Source organism: Pongo abelii, chromosome 6, assembly GCF_028885655.2.
Source record: "Pongo abelii isolate AG06213 chromosome 6, NHGRI_mPonAbe1-v2.0_pri, whole genome shotgun sequence".
NCBI lineage: Eukaryota > Metazoa > Chordata > Mammalia > Primates > Hominidae > Pongo > Pongo abelii.
The window spans coordinates 114,066,576-114,091,825 of NC_071991.2; the positions used below are offsets into that span (position 1 = coordinate 114,066,576).

At 41.2% G+C, this 25,250-nt stretch overlaps 1 protein-coding gene across 11 annotated transcripts in view; it reads left to right on the forward strand.

Annotated features, from left to right (window-relative positions):
* Window positions 1-7,830: 7,830 nt before the first annotated feature.
* Window positions 7,831-25,250, forward strand: part of ST7 (suppression of tumorigenicity 7) — a 274,827-nt gene continuing 257,407 nt past the window's right edge. For 3 of the 11 annotated variants that reach the window (XM_063725588.1, XM_063725590.1, XM_063725598.1), the window contains exon 1: window positions 7,835-8,095. In XM_063725588.1, the coding sequence (XP_063581658.1) occupies window positions 7,945-8,095 (151 nt within the window). In that variant the 5' untranslated portion in view covers window positions 7,835-7,944. Of the gene's footprint in view, window positions 8,096-25,250 lie in introns of all 11 variants that reach the window. The other 8 variants (XM_054559088.2, XM_063725596.1, XM_024249373.3 and 5 more) reach the window with 5 other exon arrangements.

A 25,250-nucleotide genomic window follows, 5' to 3' on the forward strand; every position in this document is an offset into this window, starting at 1 on the left:
TCTGTGTCAATAGAAACAAATTTAAGCTTACATCATGGCCAGAAGATTTTAAAAATTTCTACTGATAATTCTATAACATAAGTTTAACCTGCTGTCTGACTTTTTTAATGCAAAAGGTTAATTGACTTGTCTAAATCTGTCAGGTATTTTGGAAGTTCATATGCATGAACTTGAAATTAAAAGCCAAAACCAGAAAACAGCATGCTATGCACATGGGAAGTAAATAGATAGCATGTAATTTTTGTATTTGGCTTGGAATCATTTAAAGTGATGGTTATCACTAGTGTCAAGTATTTTTGATATCATGTAATTTTTCAAAGTGATATCTAGATGTGGCTCTGGTTCCTGAAATCTTAGCCAGTTATGGACCAAAAAATGCAGTTTTAAAATAAAGTAATGAAATTGGCATAGTTTTTTTTTTTTTTTTTTTTTGGACAAAGTTTCACTCTGTCCCCCAGGCTGGAGTGTGAGTGCAGTAGTGCAATCTCGGCTCACTGCAAGCTCTGCCTCCCAGGTTCACACCATTCTCCTGCCTCAGCCTCCTGAGTAGCTGGGATTACAGATGTCTGCCACCACGCCTGGCTAATTTTTTGTATTTTTAGTAGAGACGGGGTTTCACCATGTTAGCCAGGTTGGTCTCGATCTCCTGACCTCGTGATCCACCCACCTCGGCCTCTCAAAGTGTTGGGATTACAGGTGTGAGCCACCACACCCAGCCAATATTTTACATATGCAGAATATTTTAGACAATGGATTTTTATTTTGATTAAAAGTGCTATACAAATAAAAAATTAAAACGTCTTGGGTTTGAGTGTCAAGAAATTAAAAAATGTATACCATTACATTTCCACACTATCTAAAGTGCCACTGACAAACTGCCCCATCTTAGAGTATCTTCCCAAGAGTAAAGAGGGTAAGTACCAGAGTAAAGAATAAATAGAGTAATTAAAGAAAGTGGGTAATATTGTTACCTTTCATGATTAGTTAGCCTAAGAAGCAAGAGAGCTGGCAGAACTTCAGAGGGCTCCTTAAAATAAATTTCTGGTCTTTTTGCTGAACACATCTGATCTATCTGTTGTCTCTAAGATTTTTTTTTTTTTTTTTTAATCTCATCCATCTTCCTCTGGTCTTGTCTCCTGATTATATTTTAGCAGTGTGAGGGAGAGGCTATGTTCACTTCTCTACTTCTTTCCAAAGAAATTTTCTTTTTTCTTTTTCTTTGAAAATAAGAAAACATCTTTCATTGGCTGGGGCAGGGTTTTAGGGTGGAGATAGCATTAGGTTGCTTTCAGATTTTTTATACAAGGCTCTGATTGTTTTATTTTTTATATTATTATTATTATTATTATTATTATTATTATTATTATTATTTTGGAGACAGAGTCTCGCTCTGTTGCCCAGGCTGGAGTGCAGTGGCATGATCTTGGCTCACTGCAACCTCCACCTCCCGGATTCAAGTGATTCTCCTGCCTCAGCCTCCGGAGTTTCTGGGCTTACAGGCATGTGCCATCACGCCTGGCTAATTTTTGTATTTTTAGTAGAGACAGGGTTTCACCATGTTGGCCAGGCTGGTCTCCTATTCCTGACCTCAGGTGATCCATCCGCCTCAGCCTCCCAAAGTGCTGGGATTACAGGAGTGAGCCACCACGCCCACCTGATTGTTTTATTTTGTATTCTTGCTTTTAGAATTATTCCGTATATCAACACAGCTGGTCTTAGTACAATAATTTTGATATTTTAAACAAATCAGTGATGCTAAGGAACGTCACTGAGTGTTGACATGTCTGTGAAAGCCTTTATATGGAAACTAAGATATCTTTGTTAGGAATGGGGAAACAAAAGGTAAATGTGATAATAATGTATCATAATGTCTCAACTTAGTCATTGTGAATCTCTCACTGTCAGATTAAGATGTATGTGCAGTGTATGTTAATTACGGAAATGCATTCTGCCTTATACATGCAGAATTATATCTTAGAGAACTTCTCCCCAAGCTTTTTGCTAACCAAATCATCTTTTCAACTATATACAGGTAGTTGAAATTCCATCTCTTCAATATTTTATGAGAGAGTGTGTTGACTTGAAGAAGTTAGAAATGGCAAATTCCCTTCCAAACCTGTTTTTCTGCTCTTACTATATCTCTAAAGTAAACATGTTGGATTTGCACTTATTCGGGTCTAGGTAAGTCAGTAAATAAGGATAATCAGTTATGTAGGATGTTATTCATGAGTATGGGATATTGACCAATTCAAAAACCCAACCAGTGAACATGGATGAGATTTTTAAAATAAAAACCAACAAGTCAGAACAGTTATTTCTTGTGTTTAGATTTCAGATGAACTCTGAAAATTGTTTACAAAAGTAGATTCTTAAATTTATAACAAAGTATAAAACTAAAGACTATGACAGCCAATATAAGCATATATCCCTTCCAAATATCACAAACAAGAAACAAAAGAGAAATACTTTTAATGAACTTTTAAAGTTCTTCGCTGATATACTGGTTTCTTATTCAGCTCAGATATTTTATCAGACTAAGATATATACTTTAACCAAATATATAAACCAATTTAAGAGGAATTTAGGAGCATATTGCTTTTGACATAGTTATTATAAGTTAATGGTCATTTCACTACCATTATCCATTCCAAAGGAGCTTACATCTTTAGAAACAAACTTTTTTTTTTTTTTGAGACAGAGTCTTACTCTGTCACCCAGGCTGGAGTGCAGTGGTGCGATCTCGGCTCGCTGCAACCTCCGCCTCTCGGGTTCAAGCAATTCTCCTGCCTCAGCCTCCTGAGTAGCTGGGCGTCCCACCTGAGTAGCTGCGCGTGCCACCACACCAGGCTAACTTTATGTATTTTTAGTAGAGATGGGATTTCACCGTGTTAGCCAGGATGGTCTTGATCTCTTGACTTCGTGATCCACCCGCCTCGGCCTCCCAAAGTGTTGGGATTACAGGCGTGAGCCACTGTGCCCGGCCAGAAACAAACTTTCAAGGAAGCTCACCACGTGGTGGTGGCCAAATCTTAACTTTTGCCCCTGAGTTAAATCTTAGTATTCTTTGTGTCTGTGTTTATAAAATGTAAGATTTGGAATTTCTTTTCATGTAATTGATTTTTCATTCCTTTATAGAACCCTCAATATTCATAAGCATGTACCATATGCCAGATACAGCACAATTTGTACTAGATTAAAATTCAGAGGACTAAAATTAACCACAACAATAACAAATGACTTAACGTTAAAGGCCTCCATTTAATAACAGAGAGGAAAGATATGGACAAGGTGTTCTGCTCAGCATTTTTGGTATGCGTATCACTCAATCTTCACAACAATCATATGTAAAAGGTATAAGTGCAACCCATTGTACAGATGAAATAACTTAATAACTTGCCAAAGAGCACCCAGTTAGGGAAAGGCAGAATCAGAAATACAGCCAAGCACTGTCTACTCTAAACCTGGTTGTTAATGACCTTCCTGGTGCTGCATCTCACAGGGAAGAGACAGTGAGCTCAGGGGGTGGAGGGAGCTGGTGTCACCAAGGAGGTGGTATTTCAAGTGGTTCTCTAAATAACCTGTTATCAGGCAGTTGACGCAGGAAAGAATGTTAGTCAGGGAAGTGGAGCACAGAGAAGTGTATTATAGGCAGGTTGTGTGGAGCAGGTCCAAAAGTGTGAAAGAGAATAGCATGTTTGCCAAAATGCTGGTGCTATTAAGGTAGGCAGAAGTGCCCTTGCAGAAGGCCTGAATACCATCTAGATTCCATCCTTTAGTTAGACACCAGGATAAAAGTAGGAGTGCAGTAGGAGTGGGGCCTTAAATAATTTTATGCAAGGAACGAGTTATCGGATTTGTGTTTTAAAAGGTAACTGGTAGAGAAGTGTGGAAAGTGGATGGAAGGAGGCAGTGGTGGTGCTGGCCGTGGTGCAACTAGAGGCAGGGAGCCCACTGCCTTGTTCTCCATGAATGATGATCAGGCTATCACCAAAGGCTGAGAGAAGTGGTGGTCTGAGTCTTGATGTGCAGTTGAATGTAGAGAGGAAAGGAGGTACATGATGCTCAGATTTCTGAATTAGGGAACTGGAAGGATGGTCCCCATTCCTTGATGGAACTCTAAAAGGAACACATGAGGGTGAAGAGGTAATGCATTCTATTCTGCATGTGATGAGCTTGGTGACTGTGTGCCATTCCACTGGGAGATTGTCGAGAGGTAGTTAGGCATATCTGGGGTGTCATTATTTCATTAACAGTCCCACTCAAGAGCCTCCCCTTTATCCTTGCTCTGCCTTTTTTTTTTTTTTTTTTGTGAGGCAGAATCTCACTGCTACACCCAGGCTGGAGTGCAATGGCGCAATATCGACTCACTGCAACCTCCGCCTCCTAGGTTCAAGCGGTTCTCCTACCCCAGCTTCCCGAGTAGCTGGGACTACAGGTGCGTGCCACCACGCCCGGCTGATTTTTGTATTTTTAGTAGAGACAGGGTTTCACCATATTGGCCAGGCTGGTCTCAAACTCCTGACCTCAAGTGATCCGCCTGCCTTGGCCTCCCAAGGAGTGCGGGGATTACAGGCGTGAGTCACTGCACCAGGCCTGCCCTGCCTGTCTTATCAGTCACCAAGGCCTGTCACTTCTGCCTCCCCTCCCTTCCTTCCTCCCTCCCTCCCTTCCCTCCTTCCTTCACTCCTTCCTTCCCTTTATTTTTCTCTCTCTGCCTCTTTCTTCCCTTCTTCCCCTTCTCCCCCCTCTCCCTCCCTCCTTCCCTTCCCCCTCTCCCTCTCTTTCTTCCTTCCTTTTCTTTCTCTTTTCTTCTTTCTCTTTCTCTCCCTTTCTTTCTTTTCGCCTTCCTTTCTTTCTCTCCCCTTCCCCTTTTCCTTTCTCTCTTCCTTTCTTTCCTTTCTTTTTCTTCTTTCTCTACTTCCTTCTTTCTCTTTCTTTCTTCCTTTCTTTTCTTTCTCTACCCTTCCTTTCTTTTCTTTCTCTATCCTTCCTTTCTCTCTCCCCTTCCCTTCCCCTTTTCCTTCCTTCCTTCCTTCCTCCCTCCCTCCTCCTTCCTCCCTCCCTCCCTTCCTTCCTTCCTCTCTCTTTCTTTCGGCAAGGTCTCACCCTGGAGTGACTGGCACAATAACAGCTCACTAAAGCCTCAAACTCTCAGGATCCAGTGATCCTCCAACCTCAGCCTCCTGAGTAGCTGGTACTACAGGCGCACACCACCACACCCAGCTAATTTTTAAAATTTTTTGTACAAACAAGGTCTCCCTATGTTGCCTGTGCTGTTCTCAAACTCCTAGAACTCAAGTGATTCTCCCACTTTGGCCTCCCAAAGTTTTGGGATTACAGGCGTGAGCCATCTACTTCCTTAATGTTTCTTAAATCTCCACTTAAATAAATCTCTGAGTTGGTCATTTGGATTGGTGTGTGCAATGCCCCATAACTATGAACACCTTAGCGTTTCTAGTAGGCCCTTCAAAATGACTCAGGCCTGTATCTTTAGCTTTGTCTCTATCCACACCACTCTACAGAGGCTGCACTCCAGCTATACTGAAGCAGCCACAGTTTCCAAGAGATTATGCTGACTCACTTCTGTTTTGAAGCACAAAGGCATGTGTACAGTCCCCACCACATGCCAGGATGCACACCAGGAGAGGCAATGATGAGTAATATAGGACTGACTTCGCAGGAGCACCTAGTAGAGAATTAGAAGATTGTGACTCAGCGGAGTCATATTCATGTCCATTCATTGAGGTTCATAGACAGCAAAAAGCCAGGCCTCCGGATGTTCATTTAAATTAAGTAGTCAATATCCTAATTCAGTGACTCGCAGAGAATCTGGTGGGTTATTTAATCATCACATAAAATAAGTGGTTCATGTACTCATGTTGAGGCAGGAGAATAGGGTCTGGAGGCAGGGAACCTAAGGACTTCCTTGAACTACATTGAGAAGAAAATCCTAACTTTCCACGCCTAAGTAACAAAAGGACCAGAGGCTACCTTTGACCTTTTCTGCCTAGCAGATGGGAAATTGGCTGTCTGCAACCAATCAGACTGATTGTGGGTCCAATCTTCATTTGCAACTTTGTAACTTCACTCCAGCCTCTGAATAGTTGTTGTCCACAACTAATCAGACTGTGGGCGAGCCTTCGTTTGCATAGAAGTATAACTTTGTAAGTTCATCCCAGCCTCTGATTGGTTGTTTTTTGCAACCAATCAGATGTTTGCACAGGAGTGTTACCTTTGTATCTTCATTTCAGCCTCTGGTTGGTTGCTTTCTGCAACCAATCAGACTGGTTGCGGGCTACCACTTCATTTACGTGAGGTGAGCATGAAGTTGCCAAAGGGAAACTTCTTGGGGGTATTTGGACCCAAGAAGATTCTGTATCCGGGCCCTTGAGTCGCTGCTCCGCCTACTCCCACAATGTGGAGTGTACTTTCGTTTTCAATAAATCCCTGCTTTCGTCCTTTTGTTGCTTCGCTGGGTGTTTTGTCCAATTCTTTGTTCAAAACGCCAAGAACCTGGACAACCTGCAGTCACGATCCTCTACTGGTGACAATATTGTTTTATTTTACTGAGATTCCATGTATCAGTGTTAGACGCAAAAATCATTTGGTCATGTGCTGCCATAAATAACTATAAAGAAAGCCTATGTGTGCCAATTTTACTTATCCTGTCCTGGATCTCACTGTAGTAGATCAAATGTGAGGAAGAAACAGTAGCCGAGAGAGGCTGGAATTAGTAAAAATTTAAGAGTAGTTCCATCCATTATGTATGCCATAATAGGCCCTATATGTGAAAAGTTAAAGGAGCTTATTTAATTATGAAGGAAACTATTATACAAATAAGCAAAATAATTTATAATAAAATATTCTTTATGCTTAGAATTTTAAAAATAGCTGTAGACTGGAAAACTTGCAATTGCCTCATTACCATCTAATACATAGAAAGTCAAATCACTTATGGACAGAAACAGACTTGAAAATTTCAGCTGAGGAAACATTTTAGAATAAAAGAAACATTTTATTCAGCACAGACAAAACAAAAACAACAAAACAAAAAAATGTTTAAAATTGACTTTTTGTTAGAGGTGGCCGTTTCACAGTCAAAATTATCCCAGAGAATTGTTTATATTAAAAACAGGCTGACAATAGTTTGACCTCTGATCACCAAAAAACCTGGAAGATAAACATTCATCTTGTCAAGATTTCTCTGGAAAATCCCTGCGCTGCTTCAAAGAGACAGAACAAAGGTAAATAGCATCTGCCACCCAAATCTTGCTGAATAGAGTGATTTATTTTCAGGCCTACTAGCCGGCGATAGGAGGGCACCTCCTCCCTTCTCCTACCTGTCCCGGGTTTATTCATTCCCTGAGCCTGAATCCTGATAAGGGAGCAGAGTAGGTTTTAAGACCTCGGACCCCAGAATACACCACTGCAACTGAATTTTGGTTCCACCTTAAGGTAAACTACGCAGCTGCTGTGAGCCTCAGTTTCCCTACCTATAGAAAGAGGATCGTAGTGGGGATTGTTGCAGGGGTTAAATGAGATTGTACGGAGCGTGGAGCAGTGCCTGGCGTGTGGTAAATGCTCAACTTACGCGGGTTGTAACTGCCTGAGGAGTTTCCTTCGGCGCGCCACTTGGCCTTCTCTTTCTAAATATTAGCATAATAAATATAAATGGACCCAGAACGCGAGGGGGCAGGGGCCACGTGATCGCTCCACGAAAGCCACTTGTAGGGACCTTTAGAGAGTTAGCAATAAGGCAGGAGAAGGAAAAGCCGGCGCGCCCGCGGCCCGCGCGATTTCCCGCCGCGCCCGCGTCCCCAGCGGCGGGCGGGCTCCGGGGGCGCCCGGGCCGCGGCGGCGGCGGCGGCGCGAGCTGCGCCTCCGGGCCGGTGAATCATCCCGGCAGACACCGAGAGCCGCGGCAGCAGAGAGCAGCGCTGAAACATGGCTGAAGCGGCCACGGGCTTTCTGGAGCAGCTCAAGTCCTGCATAGTTTGGTCTTGGACGTATCTGTGGACCGTGTGGTTCTTCATCGTGCTATTCCTGGTCTACATCCTGCGGGTGCCTTTGAAAATCAACGACAATTTGAGCACAGGTAAGGCCGGGGAGCCCGGCCCGCGGCGCCCACCCCTCCCCCGCCCCGGAAAGTTAGTGCAACTCGCGCGGGGCCGCGGCCGGGCGCGCGCTCGGGGACGCGCCGGGGCCCGCGCACCGGACGCCCGCGGCTACCCGCCAGCGACGCGGCGGCTTAGGCGGCGGGGCCGGGGAGCTGGGCGCGCGGGAGCGGCCGGTGGCCTTCACGGCCCCGCGGAGGAAGAGGTGCGCCCCGCACAGACCGCAAGGCGGGCCGGGCCGGCAGGCGCCCTGCTGCGTCTCTGGTGGTCGGGAGACGGAGAAGGACGGATGTCGCGGGCGAGGGAGTTCCCAGGATACCCCCTCGGGTATCTGCGCCGGAACTCCGAGGATTCCCCGGAGTTAGACCGAGTCCTTCCTCACCCCCTCCCGGCTGTGGGTGCCGAGCGGCCGAAGTGTGGTCGGGGAGGCGCCCTCCCGCCCGGCCGCGGAGGCCTGAGGGCGGCTGCCGGAGGGTGCTCGGCGGCGAAGCCCCCTGACCCGGCCAGGCTGTCCGGGCGGCGCCCTCCATGGCCCGGAGTTGCGCCTCACCGGGCGTGGGGCTGTCTCTCTGGTTGGGTAGTGGGGAGAGGGGTTCCCGAAGGCACTCTTGGGAGTGTATGGATGACGTGTCAGGTCACCAAATGGATTGTCGAAGGGACCGGAGGGAAGAGGGGAGAGCTGGAATTTCTGAGGGTTTCGGTTGCAGTTTTCAGTGATCTTTGCTGGTCTCCCTTCCCTGTGAAGCTACGTATGCTCAGCAAGTGCCGCGTGCCTCCCATCCTTGGTCGGTGGTAAATGCAGGAGGTAATTAACAGGATCTTAACAAACTTGGAGCCAGCCCACTGAGTCGTTAAAAAAACACCCGCAAAGAAAACACACGAGCGCTAACACTCCAGAGTTCCGAAACACAAAGTAAATTTTGAGCTAAGGGTTACAGTCCTTGAAATCTGGAAATTTCAAGGTAGAGTGTTTTTGTTTTCGTTTTAAATTTTAATTTCACAGTACTGGGAAATTCTTACAGTCCTGAAGATAGATACATATGTACACATACATATCTTCCATTGTTAATCTCCATACTCTGGGAGTGCAGGTCTGGAAATGCATTTTCCTTAGGTGTTTAGCTGCATTAAAACGCTTTTTAAAACGCTTGAGATAATGTACTCATTTTGTTAGGAAACTTGTACCTTTCAGATAGTAACTTCAGTATTTTGATTACTAACTTGAACTCATGTCCATATTTACATTTGTTTTGTAATATCCCTCGGGATAGTGTCCCTGGGAGGCGGATAGGATTCAGCACTCTAGAATTGTCTCACCATTTGAATAGGTGCTGCTCAGTCGTTTGGAGTCTGTTGTCGGAAAGACCATGGCTTTCTAGCTTTTCATCTTTTTGGATGGCTGCTTGTCGCAATATTGTCTTCTTCGCTTTAGACAAGTATGTCTCCAGGATACCTTCTGGTCTCAAAGTTCTGTACCTTTAAGAAGTTGTTTGAATATATGTTTTAATGGAATTATGTATTTGTTGGTAACAGTCTGTTTTGTGCTGCTGTAACAGAATACCACAGATTGGGTAATTTTTAAAGAACAGATTTTATTTCTTGTAGTTCAGGAGTCAGGGAAGTCTTGAGATCAAGGGACTGGCATGTGGGGAGGTCCTTCTTGCTGTCATCCCTTGGTGGAAGGTGAAAGGGTAAGAGAACATGAGAAAATAAGAGGGCCCAATTTCACTTTTATAACAAACCTACTCCCTCAATAACAAAATTAATTCATTCTTGAAGGCAGAGCCCTCATGACCTAATTACCACTCACAGGTCCCACCTTTCAACACTTTTGCACTTGGGATTAAGTTTCAAACGCACTAGTTTTAAAAATATTAATGTTTCTCCTTATTACACACTTAAAATTTTATTTCATAATATACATTTGTATATCACATTTTCATCAGTTAGGTTAAATAATTACCCATGTATATATGTGTAAGTGTCACATCCAGTGCTCTGTGCAGATCAGGCAAGAAACAAAATATCTACTGGGAAAATGTGTACTTGTTAAGGAAGGGCATTGTTAGGTCTTCTAGCAATTTAAATCTAGCATTTCTCAGAGATGCCTTTGTTAATTTGTGTAGGGGCAGTTCTAAGAGATAGCGAAAATATGAAGATGAACGTGCCATCTGGGCTGTACCTTGCTAGACACATGATAGAAGACTTGGTGGTGCTGGACTTTTCAGTTTGGTTTCATGCTCATTTCAGTCATAAAGAAAGATAAAAGGGGAAGCACACAGAGAGCACTCACCTCTCTGCTGTTTTTATGAGAGTGTAGCAGGATCTGGGGTGGGAGGAGGACTTTGGCATTAATTTTGAGACATGAAATTATAGCAACAAACCACCCTAGAACAGTTTAGGTTTTTCAAAAGACAGTTGCAGATATTAGAGGCCTATTCTCTTCCCTTTTAAGTAACAGTGAGAAGTTATAGTAGGAAAACTGCCACAAGGTTGTTGTCAACTTAATTCCCTCCTTTCCTTGCCAATTCCCCTCCCCTTTGGGAAAAAGTTTCTGTACTGAAGTTATTGGCAAGGAAGGCCTAGGGAGAAAGAAGTCATTAGCCAGCACCCCTGAGAGGGGAGGCAGGAGCTAGCCTGGTCTAACTTGTCCTTACAGGGAGGTCTAAAAGAGTTCTAATGGGACTAATTTTGCTGTTCTTCAGCCCTGTGGTGCTTACTCTTCCTGTGATGAAGGCAAGTGTGTTCCTGGAGAGGTTACTGAATCTGGAGCTGCTTTTAGGGAGTTGCAGATGGCACAGGCCTCCCTTCCTCCTCAAGGAAGCCGAAGACACCATCACAATCAGGCAGCCAGGAGCCAGGGCTTCCATAGGCCCAGCTGTGTACCTGTTGGGGGATGGAATCTGGTAAAAGTGTTCCGGAGTCGTTCTTGGATATCTGCTTGGTATCTTCTCAATATCTTGACCGTCTGTGACAATTTTAATCCTCATTTGATCATATTTTATGGTAAATGAGCTTAACTCGATTTTTTTTTTTCAATTTAGATGCCTCCTAATGTACTATAACAGGTGCTATGATAAGAAAGATGAACGAGTTTGCAAAACCCAGGGTAAATAAAGAGTTTACAACAAGAATACAACTTCCCATTTGCAAGATGGGGCTGGGCAAGGCTGTGAGAGCTTCTCTTGAATTGAGCCTAAGAGGATGAGGAGAATTCCATGATTGAGGACTCAGAGGTGGACCTCCCAAACAAAGGCACAAAGTTGTGAAAGTGCAGGTCAGATTCAGAGAACAGCGAATCACGTGGGATTTAATTTAAAATAATAAAAGAAAAGGACTTTGATGAACAACCATACCGTTTTTAGCTCTTACATTGCGTAGTTTTCCAAGTAAAAATGCTTTGAATGCTGTTTTTAAGGTATACTACTTCCCTACTCCCACCAGCTTGGCTGGTGTGATCTTCGTTGCATTGAGCCAGTGCCATTTAGGGTAGGGATATAGTTCAAAGAATTCCACAGTATTCTCTTAGACCGTACAGAGAAACCTTAACATAGGCAACCACATCTTGTAGTGAAAATGAATTTTAAACAAGAAAGGGGAGAAAACGAACATAATAGGAATAGTGCATAGTGGCTAGCTTTGATAGTTTTTTTTGTTTGTTTGTTTTTTAAGAGAGTCTTAGTATGTTACCTAGGTTGGGCTTGAACTCCTGGGCTTAAGGGATCCTCCCACCTCAGCCTCCCTAGTAGCTAGTACTACAGGTGTGTGCCACCATGCCCAGTGGCTGGTAACTGATTTTTGAGGCTCTGCTCTTGATTTGGATACAATAGTGTTAAAATAGTTTTATGATTTACTGAAAATAGAATGAACTTTTAACCAGGTTTTTAAAAGACCCCAAATAATATTACTTGTCAGTTTTCAAGTGAGTTAATATCATAAAGCAATATTTTTCCAAAGGGCAGAAAATTAATTGTAGATTGGAGCAGTCATGCAGGATATTATTAAAATAGGTGAGTCTTAAAAAATAGCACCATAACTTATACAGTGGTGTTGATGGCACTTTCTCATCTACCCTATGTTATAAAGTTTTTTGCTGCTGAATTTAAACACCTTTTCCTAAAATGGGCAACTTTGCCATTTTTGCAAAAAGCAGCTTAAGTGATTTTCCAATTCTTTTTCTATTTGCTGAGAAGCAAATTTTCAAAATGTAATAGCCTGACCTAGGCTTAAAGTTATTTATTTACTTATGTTTGAGACAAGGTTTCACTCTGTCACTCAGGCTAGAGTGCAGTGGTGCAGTCACAGCTCACTGCAGCCTCAACCTCCAGGCTCAAGCAATCCTCCTGTCTCAGCCTGCCACCTCAGTCTTAGTAGCTGAGACTACAGGTGCACACCACAATGTGTGGCTAATTTTTTTTTTTTTTTTGTAGAGACAGGGTCCCCTATGTTCTTGAACTCCTGGGCTCAAGCAGTCCTCCTGCCTCCACCTCCCAAAGTGCTGGGATTGCAGGTGTGAGCCACCGTGCCTGGTCAAGTTATTTAGAAGACTTTTTTTTGTATTAATTAAGCTCATGAATACAGATGTAAAACTCATATATTGTTGACATGATATATAACTTAGGCTGCAGCTCAGTTTTGGCATTTTTTCATGTTGAGAATTTTTGCTGTATATTTACTTAACATTTAGATTTTAATTTACTTAAAATTTACGTAAAATTGGATTTCCCTTCTAGAGGGTCTGGTTGCAGTTTACATAGGTCTTTTGCCCCTGTTGTGCCTACTGTCTAAAATGTTCTTCCCTATCTGTAAATCCCACCCATCCATCAAGGACCAGCTGGCATGCTGCCTTCTGATCCTTTCAGCTGCAGAAAAGACAGGCGTATCTTGGAGATATTGTGAGTTTGGTTCCCGGCTACCGCAATAAAGTGAGTCCCATGAAATTTTTGGTTTCCCAGTGCATATAAAAGTTATAGTTACACTATATTATATTTTATTAGGAGTGCAGTAGCATTATGTCTAAAAGACCAATGTATATACCTTAATTTAAAAATAGTTTATTGCTAAAAAAAATGCTATCTGAGCCTCAGGAAGTCATAATCTTTTTGCTGATAGAGAGTCTTGCCTTGATGTTTATGGCTGCTGAGTGATCAGGGTGCTGGTTGCTAAAGGTTGGGGTAGCTGTGGCAATTTCTTCAAATAAGACAACTATAAAGTTTGCCACATGGATTGGTTTTCCTTTCCAGAGAAAGATTTCTCTGCATCATGTGATGCTGTCTGTTAGCATTTTACCCACAGTAGAACTTTCAGAATTGGAGTCAATTTTATCACCCTGCCACGGCTTTATCAATGAAGTTTATGTAATATTCTAAATCCTTTGTTGTCATTTCAGCAGTGTTCACAGCTTCTTCACTGGGAGTAGATTCCATCTCAAAACACTTTCTTTGCTCATCAAAAGAAACAGCTCTTTATCTGTTCAAGTTTTACAAGGAAATACCACAATTCAGTCACATCTTAAAGCTTCAGTTCTAATTCTAGTTATTTTGCTGTTTATGCCATGCCTGCAGTTACTTTACCTTACATGAATTATGGTATATGTGTGTAATATATGTGGGTCAGTGTTTGTGTATATATGCATCTTTTTTTGTATATGTATGTTTTATCCCTTCTTCTAGATTCTAGTTCTTCATCTTCCAGTGTAATTCCTTGTACAAAGTAGGTCCTTATCATTCACTGGATGAATGAATATCCAAGTTATGGTGTATTTAGTGAGCTGGGATTGGAACAATACAGTTGATCAAATGCATTACTGAGTATGTGCCCCATCTAAGTTTGCAGCTTTAGATTGTGGTCAGAGGCTGTTACAAGATCTTATATATTCTATGATGGGTCATATGCATCTAAAGCATGGTGGTTCAGTTTATGAATATATAAAAGGACAATTTTTTGATTAATGTCAGCTTTGAGTTTAGAATGTATCCCAGACATCTTAGTTGCCCTTAATTATTTTTGGAGATATTTTTCTCAGCCATTAATAAAGCAATCTGAATGATGCATTTTTCTCTGGCCTTGAGTTTTTGTGTATGTAAAATAATGGCTTTACATTCATTAAGTTTCCTTCTAGCTCTGAGATTCTGTGTCTTACGATGAATTTCATTGAGTGCAAAGTGTAGCACCAAGGTAATACATGGACTTAATGAGTATACATGTTTTTTACAGTTTGGACTCTTAATTCTTAGTGAATACAAGTCCAGATTTCATATGACTTCCTGCAGTGGCTTCCATTGCACTGAAAATACAATCTAAGTATATTACCTTCATTTACAAAGTCTGATGCTATGGCTCTTTCTTACCCCTCAAATCTGAACTTCCACCTCTCTTTTTCTAGATCACCACCCTCCAAATATGCTGGGATTTTTTTTTTTTTTTTTTTTTTTTTTTTTAAGACAGAGCCTCGCTCTGTTGCCCAGGCTGGAGTGCAGGGACAAGATCTCAGCTGACTGCAACCTCTGCCTCCTGGGTTCAGGTGATTCTCATGCCTCACCCTCCCAAGTAGCTGGGATTACAGGTGCACGCCATCATGTCCGGCTAATTTTTGTATTTTTAGTAGAGACAGAGTTCGCCATCTTGTCCAGACTGGTCTCAAACTTCAGGCCTCTAGTGATCTGTCCCCCTCGGCCTCCCAGACTGCTGGAGTTATAGGCGTGAGCCACTGCAAACACATAAAATTGTGCTGAAGTATTTCTAATCACTTCAAGTTACAATTCTGTCTGTTAAGTTTCATTTTGCCTGCCAATATTATTCTGAAAAATTTCCCAACCAAATCTTTCTTGTACTACTGTATCATTGCTCACAGACAATTTTTTTCCACATTGGTAGAACCCTGAACTCCATTCGTACAGATAATATGAGGTACTTGTACATTTGTTTAAGTTCCTTATTGATGCTGGATATTAGACCTTTGTCAGATGCATAGCTTCCAAAAATTGTCTCCATTCTGTAGGTTTTCTGTTGGCTCTGTTGATAGTTTCCGTTGCTGTGCAGAGGCTCTTTAGTTTAGATTTTATTTGTCAATTTTTGCTTTTATTGCAGGTGCTTTTGGTGTCTTCATCATGAAATCTTTACCCACTCCTGTGTCCTGAATGGTATTGTGTAGGTTGTCTTGCAGGGTTTTTATAGTTTTTGGTTTTACATTTAAGTCTCTAATCCATCTTCAGTTAACTTGTATATGGTGTAAAGAAGGGGTCCACTTTCAGTCTTTTGCATATGGCTAGCCAGATATCCCAGCACCATTTATTGAATAGGCAATCCTTCTCCCATTGCTTGTTTTGTCAGATTTGTCGAAGATCAGATAGTTGTAGGTGTGCAGCATTATTTCTGGGTTCTCTGTTCTGTTCCATTGGTCTATGTGTCTGTTTTTGTACCAGTATCATGCTGTTTTGGTTACTGTAGCCCTGTAGTGTAGTTTGAAGATGAGTAGCGAGTAGCATGATGCCTCCAGCTTTGTTCTTTTTGCTTAGGATTGCTTTGGCTATTTGGGCTATTTTGGTTCCATATGAATTTCAAAACAGTTTTTTCTAGTTCTGTGATTAATGTCAATGATAGTTTAATAGGAATATCATTGAAATTGTAAATTGCTTTGGGCAGTATGGGCATTTTAATGATATTGATTCTTCCTATCCATGAGCATGGGATATTTTTCCATTTGCTTGTGTCATCTCTGATCTCTTTGAGCAGTGTTTTATAGTTCTTCGTGTAGTGATCCTTCACCTCCATGGTTAGCTGTATTCCTACATTTGTGTGTGTGTGTGTGTATGTATGTGGTGGGGGGCAATTGTGAATAGGTCTGCATTCCTGGTTTGGCTCTTGGCCTGACTGTTGTTGGTGTATAGAAATGTTAGTGATTTTTGCACGTTGATTTTATATCCTGAGACTTTGCTAGAGTTGTTTATTAGCTTAAGGAGCTTTTGGGTTGAGACTATGGGGTTTTCTTTCTTTCTTTTTTTTAATTTTACTTTAAGTTCTGGGATACAAGTGCAGAATGTGTAGGTTTGTTACGTAGGTATACGTGTGCCACGGTGGTTTGCTGCACCTATCAACCCGTTATCTAGGTTTTAACCCCTGCATGCATTAGCTGTTTCTCCTAATGCTCTCCCTCCCCTCACCCTCCACCCCCTGACTGGCCCTGGTGTGTATTGTTTCTCTCTCTGTGTCCGTGTGTTCTCATTGTTCATCTCCTACTTATGAGTGAGAACATGCAGTGTTTGGTTTTCTGTTCCTGTGTTAGTTTGCTGAGGATGGTGGCTTATGGCTTCATCCATGTCCCTGCAAAGGAGATGATCTTATTCCTTTTTTGTGACTGTATAGTATTCCATGGTGTACGTGTACCACATTTTCTTTATTGTCTATCATTGATGGGCATTTGGGTTGGTTCCATGTCTTTGCTATTGTAAATAGTGCTGCAATAAACATATGTGTACGTGTGTCTTTATAGTAGAATGACTTATATTCTTTGGATATATACCTAGTAATGGGATTGCTGGGTTAAATGGTATTATTTCTGGTTCTAGATCCTTGAGGAATCGCCACACTGTCTTCCACAAAGATTGAACTAATTTATATCCCACCAACAGTGTAAAGGCATTCCTGTTTCTTCACAGCCTCACCAGCATCTATGGTTTCCTGACTTTTTTAATAATCACCATTCTGACTGGTGTGAGATGGTATCTCATTGTGGTTTTGATTTGCATTTCTGTAATGATCAGTTGATGGTGAGCTTTTTTCTATGTTTGTTGGCTACATAAATGTCTTCTTTTGAGAAGTGTCTGTTCATATCCTTTGCCTACTTTTTAATGGGGCTGTTTGATTTTTTTCTTGTAAATTTGTTTAAGTTCCTTGTAGATTCTGGATATTAGACTTGGGCAGATGGGTAGATTGCAAAAATTTTCTCCCATTCTGTAGGTTGCCTGCTCACTCTGATGATAGTTTCTTTTGCTGTGCAGAAGCTCTTTAATTAGGTGACTCTAGGGTTTTCTAGATACAGGATCATGTCGTCTGCAAACAGGGGTAGTTGACTTTCTCTCTTCCTATTTGGATGTCTGGGCATTCTATGAATATTTGTGTGGTTGAGATAGTTACTGACTTTGGCCTTACAGCTTGATGATAGACTTGGTCCCTTGACTAGAATGCAATCTTCATATGAGATTGTAAAATGAATAAGTGCTTTGTAGGCTGTAAAATACTATTTAAATCCGAGGCATTATAATAGGTCTTTTCCTCAGAAGGCTGTATTCTATATTCTATAGGCTTGGCTCTCACAGTGAAATGACACGTTAAGCTATATAATAGAATCTTTTTTATCCTTGATATTCTTTCTAAAACTGCACCAAGCAAGATAATGGGTTACTGGATTGTTTGAAACCACACTACTGTCTGTTTGTTGTAAATGTGGAATAATATCTCTCAACATCATTATTGTATTTGGGATGTTGTTGTAAAGATATCTGTAAAGGGCTTTGGATTTTCCAGAAGAGAGAACTTCTAATGAAACTCATTTTTCTTGTTACAGTGGGGCAAGACAGTTGCTGATGTGTTACCATTACCCATCATTTAAAAGTAGCGGGCATTCCTATACTACCTACTGTGCTAAAATAAGGAACTGACAGGCCCAGTTAGTTAGCTGTAGCAGTATTTTATGTTGCTGCGGTGTCACTGTTTAATTGCAGTTACCAAATCTCTCAGCAAAGTAAGGCAACATTTATCTGAGAAAGCATTTTTTTCCCTTCTGAATTAACTGAAAGTGCACTGGTTACACTTATACTCTGTGGAGAACCCTAACTTTGGTTCTTTTTTTTCTTTTTTTTTTTTTGGAGACGGACTCTCACTGTGTAGGAGTGCACTGGAGTGCAGTGGTGCGATCTCGGCTCACTGTAAACTGCGCCTCCTGGGTTCAAGCGATTCTTCTGCCTCAGCCTCCCAAGTAGCTGGGACTACAGGTGCGTGCCACCATACCTGGCTAATTTTTGTGTTTTTAGTAGAGACAGGGTTTCACCATATTGGCCAGGCTGGTCTCAAACTCCTGACCTCGTGATCCGCCTGCCTCGGCCTCCCAAAGTGCTGGGACTTTGGTTCTTAAGTTGACCTCCACATCTAATAAAAGATTGTGGTTAAGTATCAGTCTTTCAGAAATTTTGAGCAAGGTTGTAGAGCGTTAAAGGACTTTAAAGGAATCTCTTAGGTCAGCGAGGAAGGACTATTTGTTTTATTATTTAAAAAATTAACATTTAAAAACAGCACAAACAGGAGAAACACTCTGAAGTATAAAATCGTCTTAAAAAAGGAAGTAGTTTTTACACGTAAGCAGCTCATATCTGGAATTATTGTGTGACCTAGATTTAGAGTTTTGTCTTGTTGTGGTCAGTTGTTAATACTATTCTGAAGTATTATTTTATTAGTGACAGGTAATAGTAGAATGCTTACAGTTCTTCTCTCTGTTAAGCTTTTCCAGTTTCTGGACTCTGTCTTGGGAATGAGAATGAAATTTACTTCCCTACAAATTGCGTCTTTTCATTTATTTGATAGACCCTGTTTATTGAACATTCCTAATAGAGCTAATAAAATAATGCTCTTGGGGTGTTTTGCAATTTATTACACCTGCTCCACTCAATTGATTCTCTTTCTGTGACATGTGTTTAGATTTGTATAGTGTTACATAATAAGAACTACTGGGATCTAGTTTGCACTTTTCCCTGGGGCTTGGGTTGGGGAGCGTGTGTATGTTGTTTGTGTAGAATTTCTATCTTCTATCATTGGTATCTTGTATTTAAAGCAAAATAAAACAAATAATACTTTTCTCTGTTCAGGCTCAGAGTTGGCATGATTTAGAGAGGAATTTTTGTCTTAGCTTATTTATGTTGCAGAAATATAATATTTGGCTGTTTTCAAAAGGCTTTTTAAGGAAAGTATTTTAAATTGTACCCTTACATTTGAGAGATGAAGCATGAGAAGCTAAATTACAATTTTGAAATATTAGAAATTTGCTGCCCAATCGTTCTTTCCCCAAACTGGAAATTGTATATGCATTATCATTCAATAAAAATCTGAAATGCAGTCTTAAAAATCTTATAGCAAATCTAATCAATTAAAGTTATTATCCTAAGAGAAAACTTTTTCTCTTACATTATTTGAACAAGCAAATTCTGTTTTTGGAGGGAAAGCACAGAAGTGATGGCAACACAACATTAATTAAGTTAGAGCAAAGATATGCAGACTTAGTTTAGGCTATAGAAATATTCCATGGACGGCCGGGTGCGGTGGCTCACACCTGTAATCCCAGCACTTTTGGGAGGTCGAGGCGGGCAGATCACGAGGTCAGGAGATCGAGACCATCCTGGCTAACACGGTGAAACCCTGTCTCTACTAAAAATACAAAAAAAATTAGCTGGGCCTAGTGGCGGGTGCCTGTAGTCCCAGCTACTTGGGAGGCTGAGGTAGAAAGGCGTGAACCCAGGAGGCGGAGCTTGCAGTGAGCTGAGATTGCACCACTGCACTCCAGCCTGGGCGACTGAGCGAGACTCTGTCTCAAAAAAAAAAAAAAAAATTCCGTGGACACAGGGAGGGGAACATCACACACCGGAGCCTGTCGAGGGGTGAGGGGTAAGGGGAGGGAGAGAGAGCATTAGGACAAATACCTAATGCATGCGAGGCTTAAAACCTAGATGACACGTTGATGGGTGCAGCAAACCACCACGACGCATGTATACCTATGTAACAAACTTGCACGTTCTGCACATGTATCCCAGAACTTAGAGTATAATAAAAATTTTTTAAAAAAGTATTCCTATAAATGTTTTCTACACTGTTTTTTTAATTGCTTATCTATAGAAAATAATGTAACAATTTCTGGTAGCTTTTAAAGGACAGTTGAAGGAACTATGATCCTTATGTTTTCAGTTTTAACCATGAGAATAAATGCAATGAAAAGTAATAAGATATTTGAAAAAGATAAGACAAACAACACGTTACTGTTGGGGCTAAAGAGGACCTAAATTCAAAGTTTGCATGAAATATGGTCAGCTGCTAAGATAAAACAAAGATTTATTATTGCTCAGTCCAAAGAGAAAACTTAAATGATATTTGTAAGTTTAGTGATGAGCAGGTTGGATCTAGCAGGGGAAAATGTAGTTGTGTAGTAGTGGTCACAGGCAAGAGATTTTCCCCTATCATGTCTTGAACGTGGTTCATTGGTTCATGCCCACCTGGCCATTGGTTCATACCCAGCTCACTTTCTAGAAATAAACATGACCTAGAAATAAAATATAAGGTCTATTTTAACATATTTTCTTCTGTCTGTAACACCTGCAAAAACAAAAGATATAAAAATATGTAGACATTAAGACAGTATCTTTTTTAGTGGATTGCACTTATTTGTTGCAGTCATTTATTATTTCCATAATATATGTTGCTTTTTTCTTTTTTTTTTTTTTTTTTTTAAGGTAGGAGTCTTCCTCTGTCACCAGGGCTGGGGCATGATCTTGGCTCACTGCAACCTCCACCTCCCAGGTTGAAGTGATTCTTGGGCTTCAGCCTCCTGAGTAGTTGGGATTACAGGCACCTGCCACCACACCCGGCTAATTTTTGTATTTTTAGTAGAGACGACGTTGCACTATGTTGGCCAGGTTGGTCTTAAACTCCTGACCTCAGGTGATCTGCCTGCCTTGGCCTCCCAAAGTGCTGGGATTACAGGCATGAGCTACTGCGCCCAGCCGATAATATATGTTGCATTTCATTAAAAACACGGTGTTCATAAGTGAATGCTATTGATACTTGGCCTTATGGAAATCTCTTTTTAGTATTGACTAGTCACCCAGAAGATTAAAACATGGCAGCTAGACAGGCAATGTCAATCCTTTCAAATCAATTTACTTACTGGAGATTTTAAGTAGTTTAAGCAAAGCATACCCTCCTAGGCAGGAAGCCCAGCTGTGTTTGTGAAATGACATTATTTTCACCTTGCACTTAATTGAAAGCAGCTCCCTTCTAGTCCTGGCACATTGCTTTCACCCTTTTCTTAGAGGCACTGGAGAACAAGTAACTATTGCTTCTTGCAGCACAATGTTGTATGCCTGTGATTCTCTGTCCTAGTTTACTTACCACAGGATGTAGCAAATTATCCAAAATAGGATGTAAAATTTTCAAATCAATAAAAAATTAATGTATCACTTGTTACTTTCAGAAATAAAATGGAGGTTAGGAAATCAAACCCCTTGATGTATGTGATAAAGTGTTACAAAATATCAAATGATTCACTTTGCTATTTGTGAGTTTCTATCATTCTTTTTTTTTTGCCACTAATTACAAAATAACTCATATAAACCTGGGTTTCTCAAGCAATGTTCTCCTAGATGTGTAGGACAAAGGATATATTGGTAGGAATAGGTGGTAATTCTGAGCCTGTTCTGGAAGACCCCATTGCCCTGCAGAGTTTGGTAGGGCTCACATACCGGCAGTGGTGGCCATTAATGACCACTTCTGCCTTTGAGTGCTCCAGTTGCACTACTCACTTCTGGCTCCTGGTGCTTAGGACTACTGTTCCCTCTCCCTGTCTTACCAGTTCCTATTGTTGTGGACATTAAGGAGTGAATTTGGTCAGGCAGCCTGTGCAGGTCAGCGTCCCAGAGGCAGGTCTGCAGCTCTAGCGGGTCCAGTCCCAGTGGACCTTTCTGCTAATTGTGTCCAGCCTTTCCATTCTTGAATTACTGACCTGCGATAAAAAATGATGGCGCCCTTACCACATTCTAGCAAAAAGGTCAACAGTCATTTACCAGTTCTGTGATCTTAACACTAGTTACCTTGTTTATAACTGAGCATAATAATGGTGAGTACCTCATAGGACTGTTAGGAGGACTGTAAGGAGATACTATGAAAAAAGCCTTAATCAGTGCCAGCACTTTCTAGTGCTCAATACATTTTAGATATTTACTTGTAGTTACTGTTGTGGCCCCTACTATAATATCGACTTTGTTTAGTACTTCTTGGTGTCTAACTCAATCAGCTTTTTCTCTTGTCAGTTTCTAGACTGATAGTTCTTTTTAAATGCATCTGTTCTTCATTTTCATAGTTACATGTATGTCATCTGTATGTTTTCTGTTTCCATTCAATTTTGGGGTGAAATATGATAGCATGAGGAGCTCCACTCCTGGTCTAAATGAATAAGCTTATATTATCTATTTCTTAACTTTACTCCTTAACTCTTTGTATTCTGTTACCTCCTTTCATCATTTTCCTGGAACTTCTTAAACCTCATTGGTAATTTCAAAGCCAAATTTCATTAATCATTTCTCAGATTTTGTTCATACTGATTCGTTGCACTATAAAAAAGAACTTAAATTTTTTTTTCTAATATTCGCTTTTTTTTGTTTTGTTTTACAAATTCTCCTCTCCCTCCCTCCCTTCCTTCCTTCCTTCCTTTCCTCCCTCCCTCCCTCCCTCCCTCCTTCTTCCTTCTTCTTCCTTCTTTTTGCTTCTTCTTGAGACAGGGTCTTACTATGTTGACCGTGCTGGACTCGAATTCCTGGGTTCAAGCAATCCTTCTGCCTCAACCTTCTGATTAGTTAGACTACGGGTGTGCGCCACCATGCCTGGCTTAGAAAAGGACTTTATGTTGAACCTCTTTTCTCTTACAATCAAATAATAAATTCATTGAGTCATACTATTAGCGAGTCACAGTGCTTGGTGCGGGTGTAGAGGAATGGAATGATGACCAAGACATGGTCCCTGTCTTCAGTATCTTGAGATATTGAGCACTCAGGGAAAGAAAAATGGGCACAAAACTAACTCTAATCCAAAGTAAAATGTGTAGAACACAAAGGAGAAATAAATACCAAAACAAGGGGATGAGAGAAAGCTTTCAAATCATAGTGGTAGTTACCGGAATAACTTTAGGAATTCCCAGGCTGCTTGGAGAATGTGAGAATGTGCATCTGCTTGGTCCGTTCAGAAAACTGTCAGTGTGACAGATGGGAGGGTGAAAAGGAGGGAAAAGCTAGAATCAGTTGGGGTTAAATTGGAGTTCGTTTTGAAGGATTAAAAATAATTGAAATTCTGATATATTTTACCTGTATAGAAAGGGACAGGAAATAATATGAGAAACAGTAATAGTGGGGTGACCCATCATCCATATTTAACGTTTGTTAACATTTTGCCACAAGTGCTCATATTGCTTTCTCTCTCTTTTTCAAAAAAACTATTTTTTAGTACCCTTTTAGATGTGGCAGTTTTTCAGACTTTCCTTGTTTTTGATAACTTTACAATTTTGAGGAGTATCATATCTCCCCACAATCCTCTTGGATGTGGCAGTTTTCCAGACTTTCCTCGTTTTTGATAACCTTAACAATTTTGAGGAGTACCGGTCAAGAATTTTTTAGACTATCGCTTAACTGAGATTTGTTGGATATTTTTCTTATGATTTTCTGGGATTTTGAGTTTTTGGGAAGAAGACCACAGAGGTCAAGTGCCATTTTTGTCACGACATAATATCAACTTGACTTATTGCTGTTGATATTGACCTTGATCCTCTGGCAGAGAGAGTGTTGATCAGGTTTCTTCACTGTAAAGTTACCCTTTACTTCCTCATACTGTGCTCTTGGGAAGGAGTTGGCTTTGCACAGGCCACACTTAAGGAATGAAGCTTTGTTTCCTCTTGTGGAAATAAATGAGGACCATCTAAATGAGAACAAGTAAAGGCTATTTATTCAAAGCCTCCCATAACAAAGGAGTCAGCCATCATCACTTGTGTTTGGCAGAGACTTGGAGGCAGTCAGAGGAGTAGGAACGCTTTATTGTAGAAAAAAGGGAAAGCGGCTGGGTGTGGTGGCTCATGCCTATAATCCTAGCACTTTGGGAGGCCGAAGCAGGCGGATCACCTGAAGTCGGGAGTTTGAGACCAGCCTGACCAACATGGAGAAACCCTGTGTCTAGTAAAAATACAAAATTAGCCGGAAATGGTGGTGCATGCCTGTAATCTCAGCTACTGGGGAGGCTGAGGCAGGAGAATCATTTGAACCCAGGAGGCAGAGGTTGCCGTGAGCCGAGATCGCGCCATTGCACTCCAGCCTGGGCAACAAGAGCGAAACTTCGTCTCAAAAAACAAAACAAAACAAAACAAAACAAAAGCAACAAAAAAAAGGAAAGCTATATTATAGAAAAAAGGGAAAGCTCCAGGTAGGTCCTGATTGGAGGCTGCTGACATGAAGAGGGTGGAACATCCTGTGTTATTGATTAGTGGTACATATTTTGCTTTCTCCAGCAAGTCTTAACTTAAAAGTGGGTACAGAAATTAGGGAAACTGTTAGTTACTGGTCAAGTCCTGACTGTTGGGCTAATTGTTACATAAGTTTTGTGCTTAGTCAGTTTAGGCTACTCTAACAAATATACCATAGGGCTCAGTGGCTTCAACAACAAACATTTATTACGTACAGTTCTGGAGGCTGGGAAGTGCACGATAAAGGGGCTGGAAGATCCTGTGTCTGGAGGGCTGGCTTCCTGGTTTGCAGATGGCCTTCTCCTTGTGTCGTCACATGGAAGAGAGCAGAGAGAGGAAGCAAGCTTTCTCCTGTCTCTTCTTATAAGGGAACTAATCTCATTTACAGAGCACTCCATTGTCATGACCTAATTACCTCCCAAAAGCCCCAGCTCCAGGTACCATCACAGTGGGGATTAGGCTTCAATGTATGAATTTTGGAGTGACACAAATATTCAGTCCATAGCATTGTGGTTTGGCTTTCTGGACTGGTGGTTGTAGGTTGTGAGTCAGAGAGCTATTTTTATATATGGTCTGGTCATTACCTGTTTGTATATTCACTCTTTCACCCGCCTCAAAGGTAGTGTTCTATATCAATTATTTTGAATTCTTCTGCATGGGAGATTTGTCTCTTCTCTCCCATCTATTTTTTATTTTTTTATTTTTTGGAGGGACTGGTTCTTTATTTCAAAAAGACATTTGTCAATATTCAGTATCAAAACAGTTGCACTAGTGATTTCTCTTTCTCCCAATTGGATCCAAGGAGACCACATCAAAGGAGAGTACATTTTAAGCCAGTAAGCTGCAGGATGTACACCTAACAGACCTCCTAGAAACCT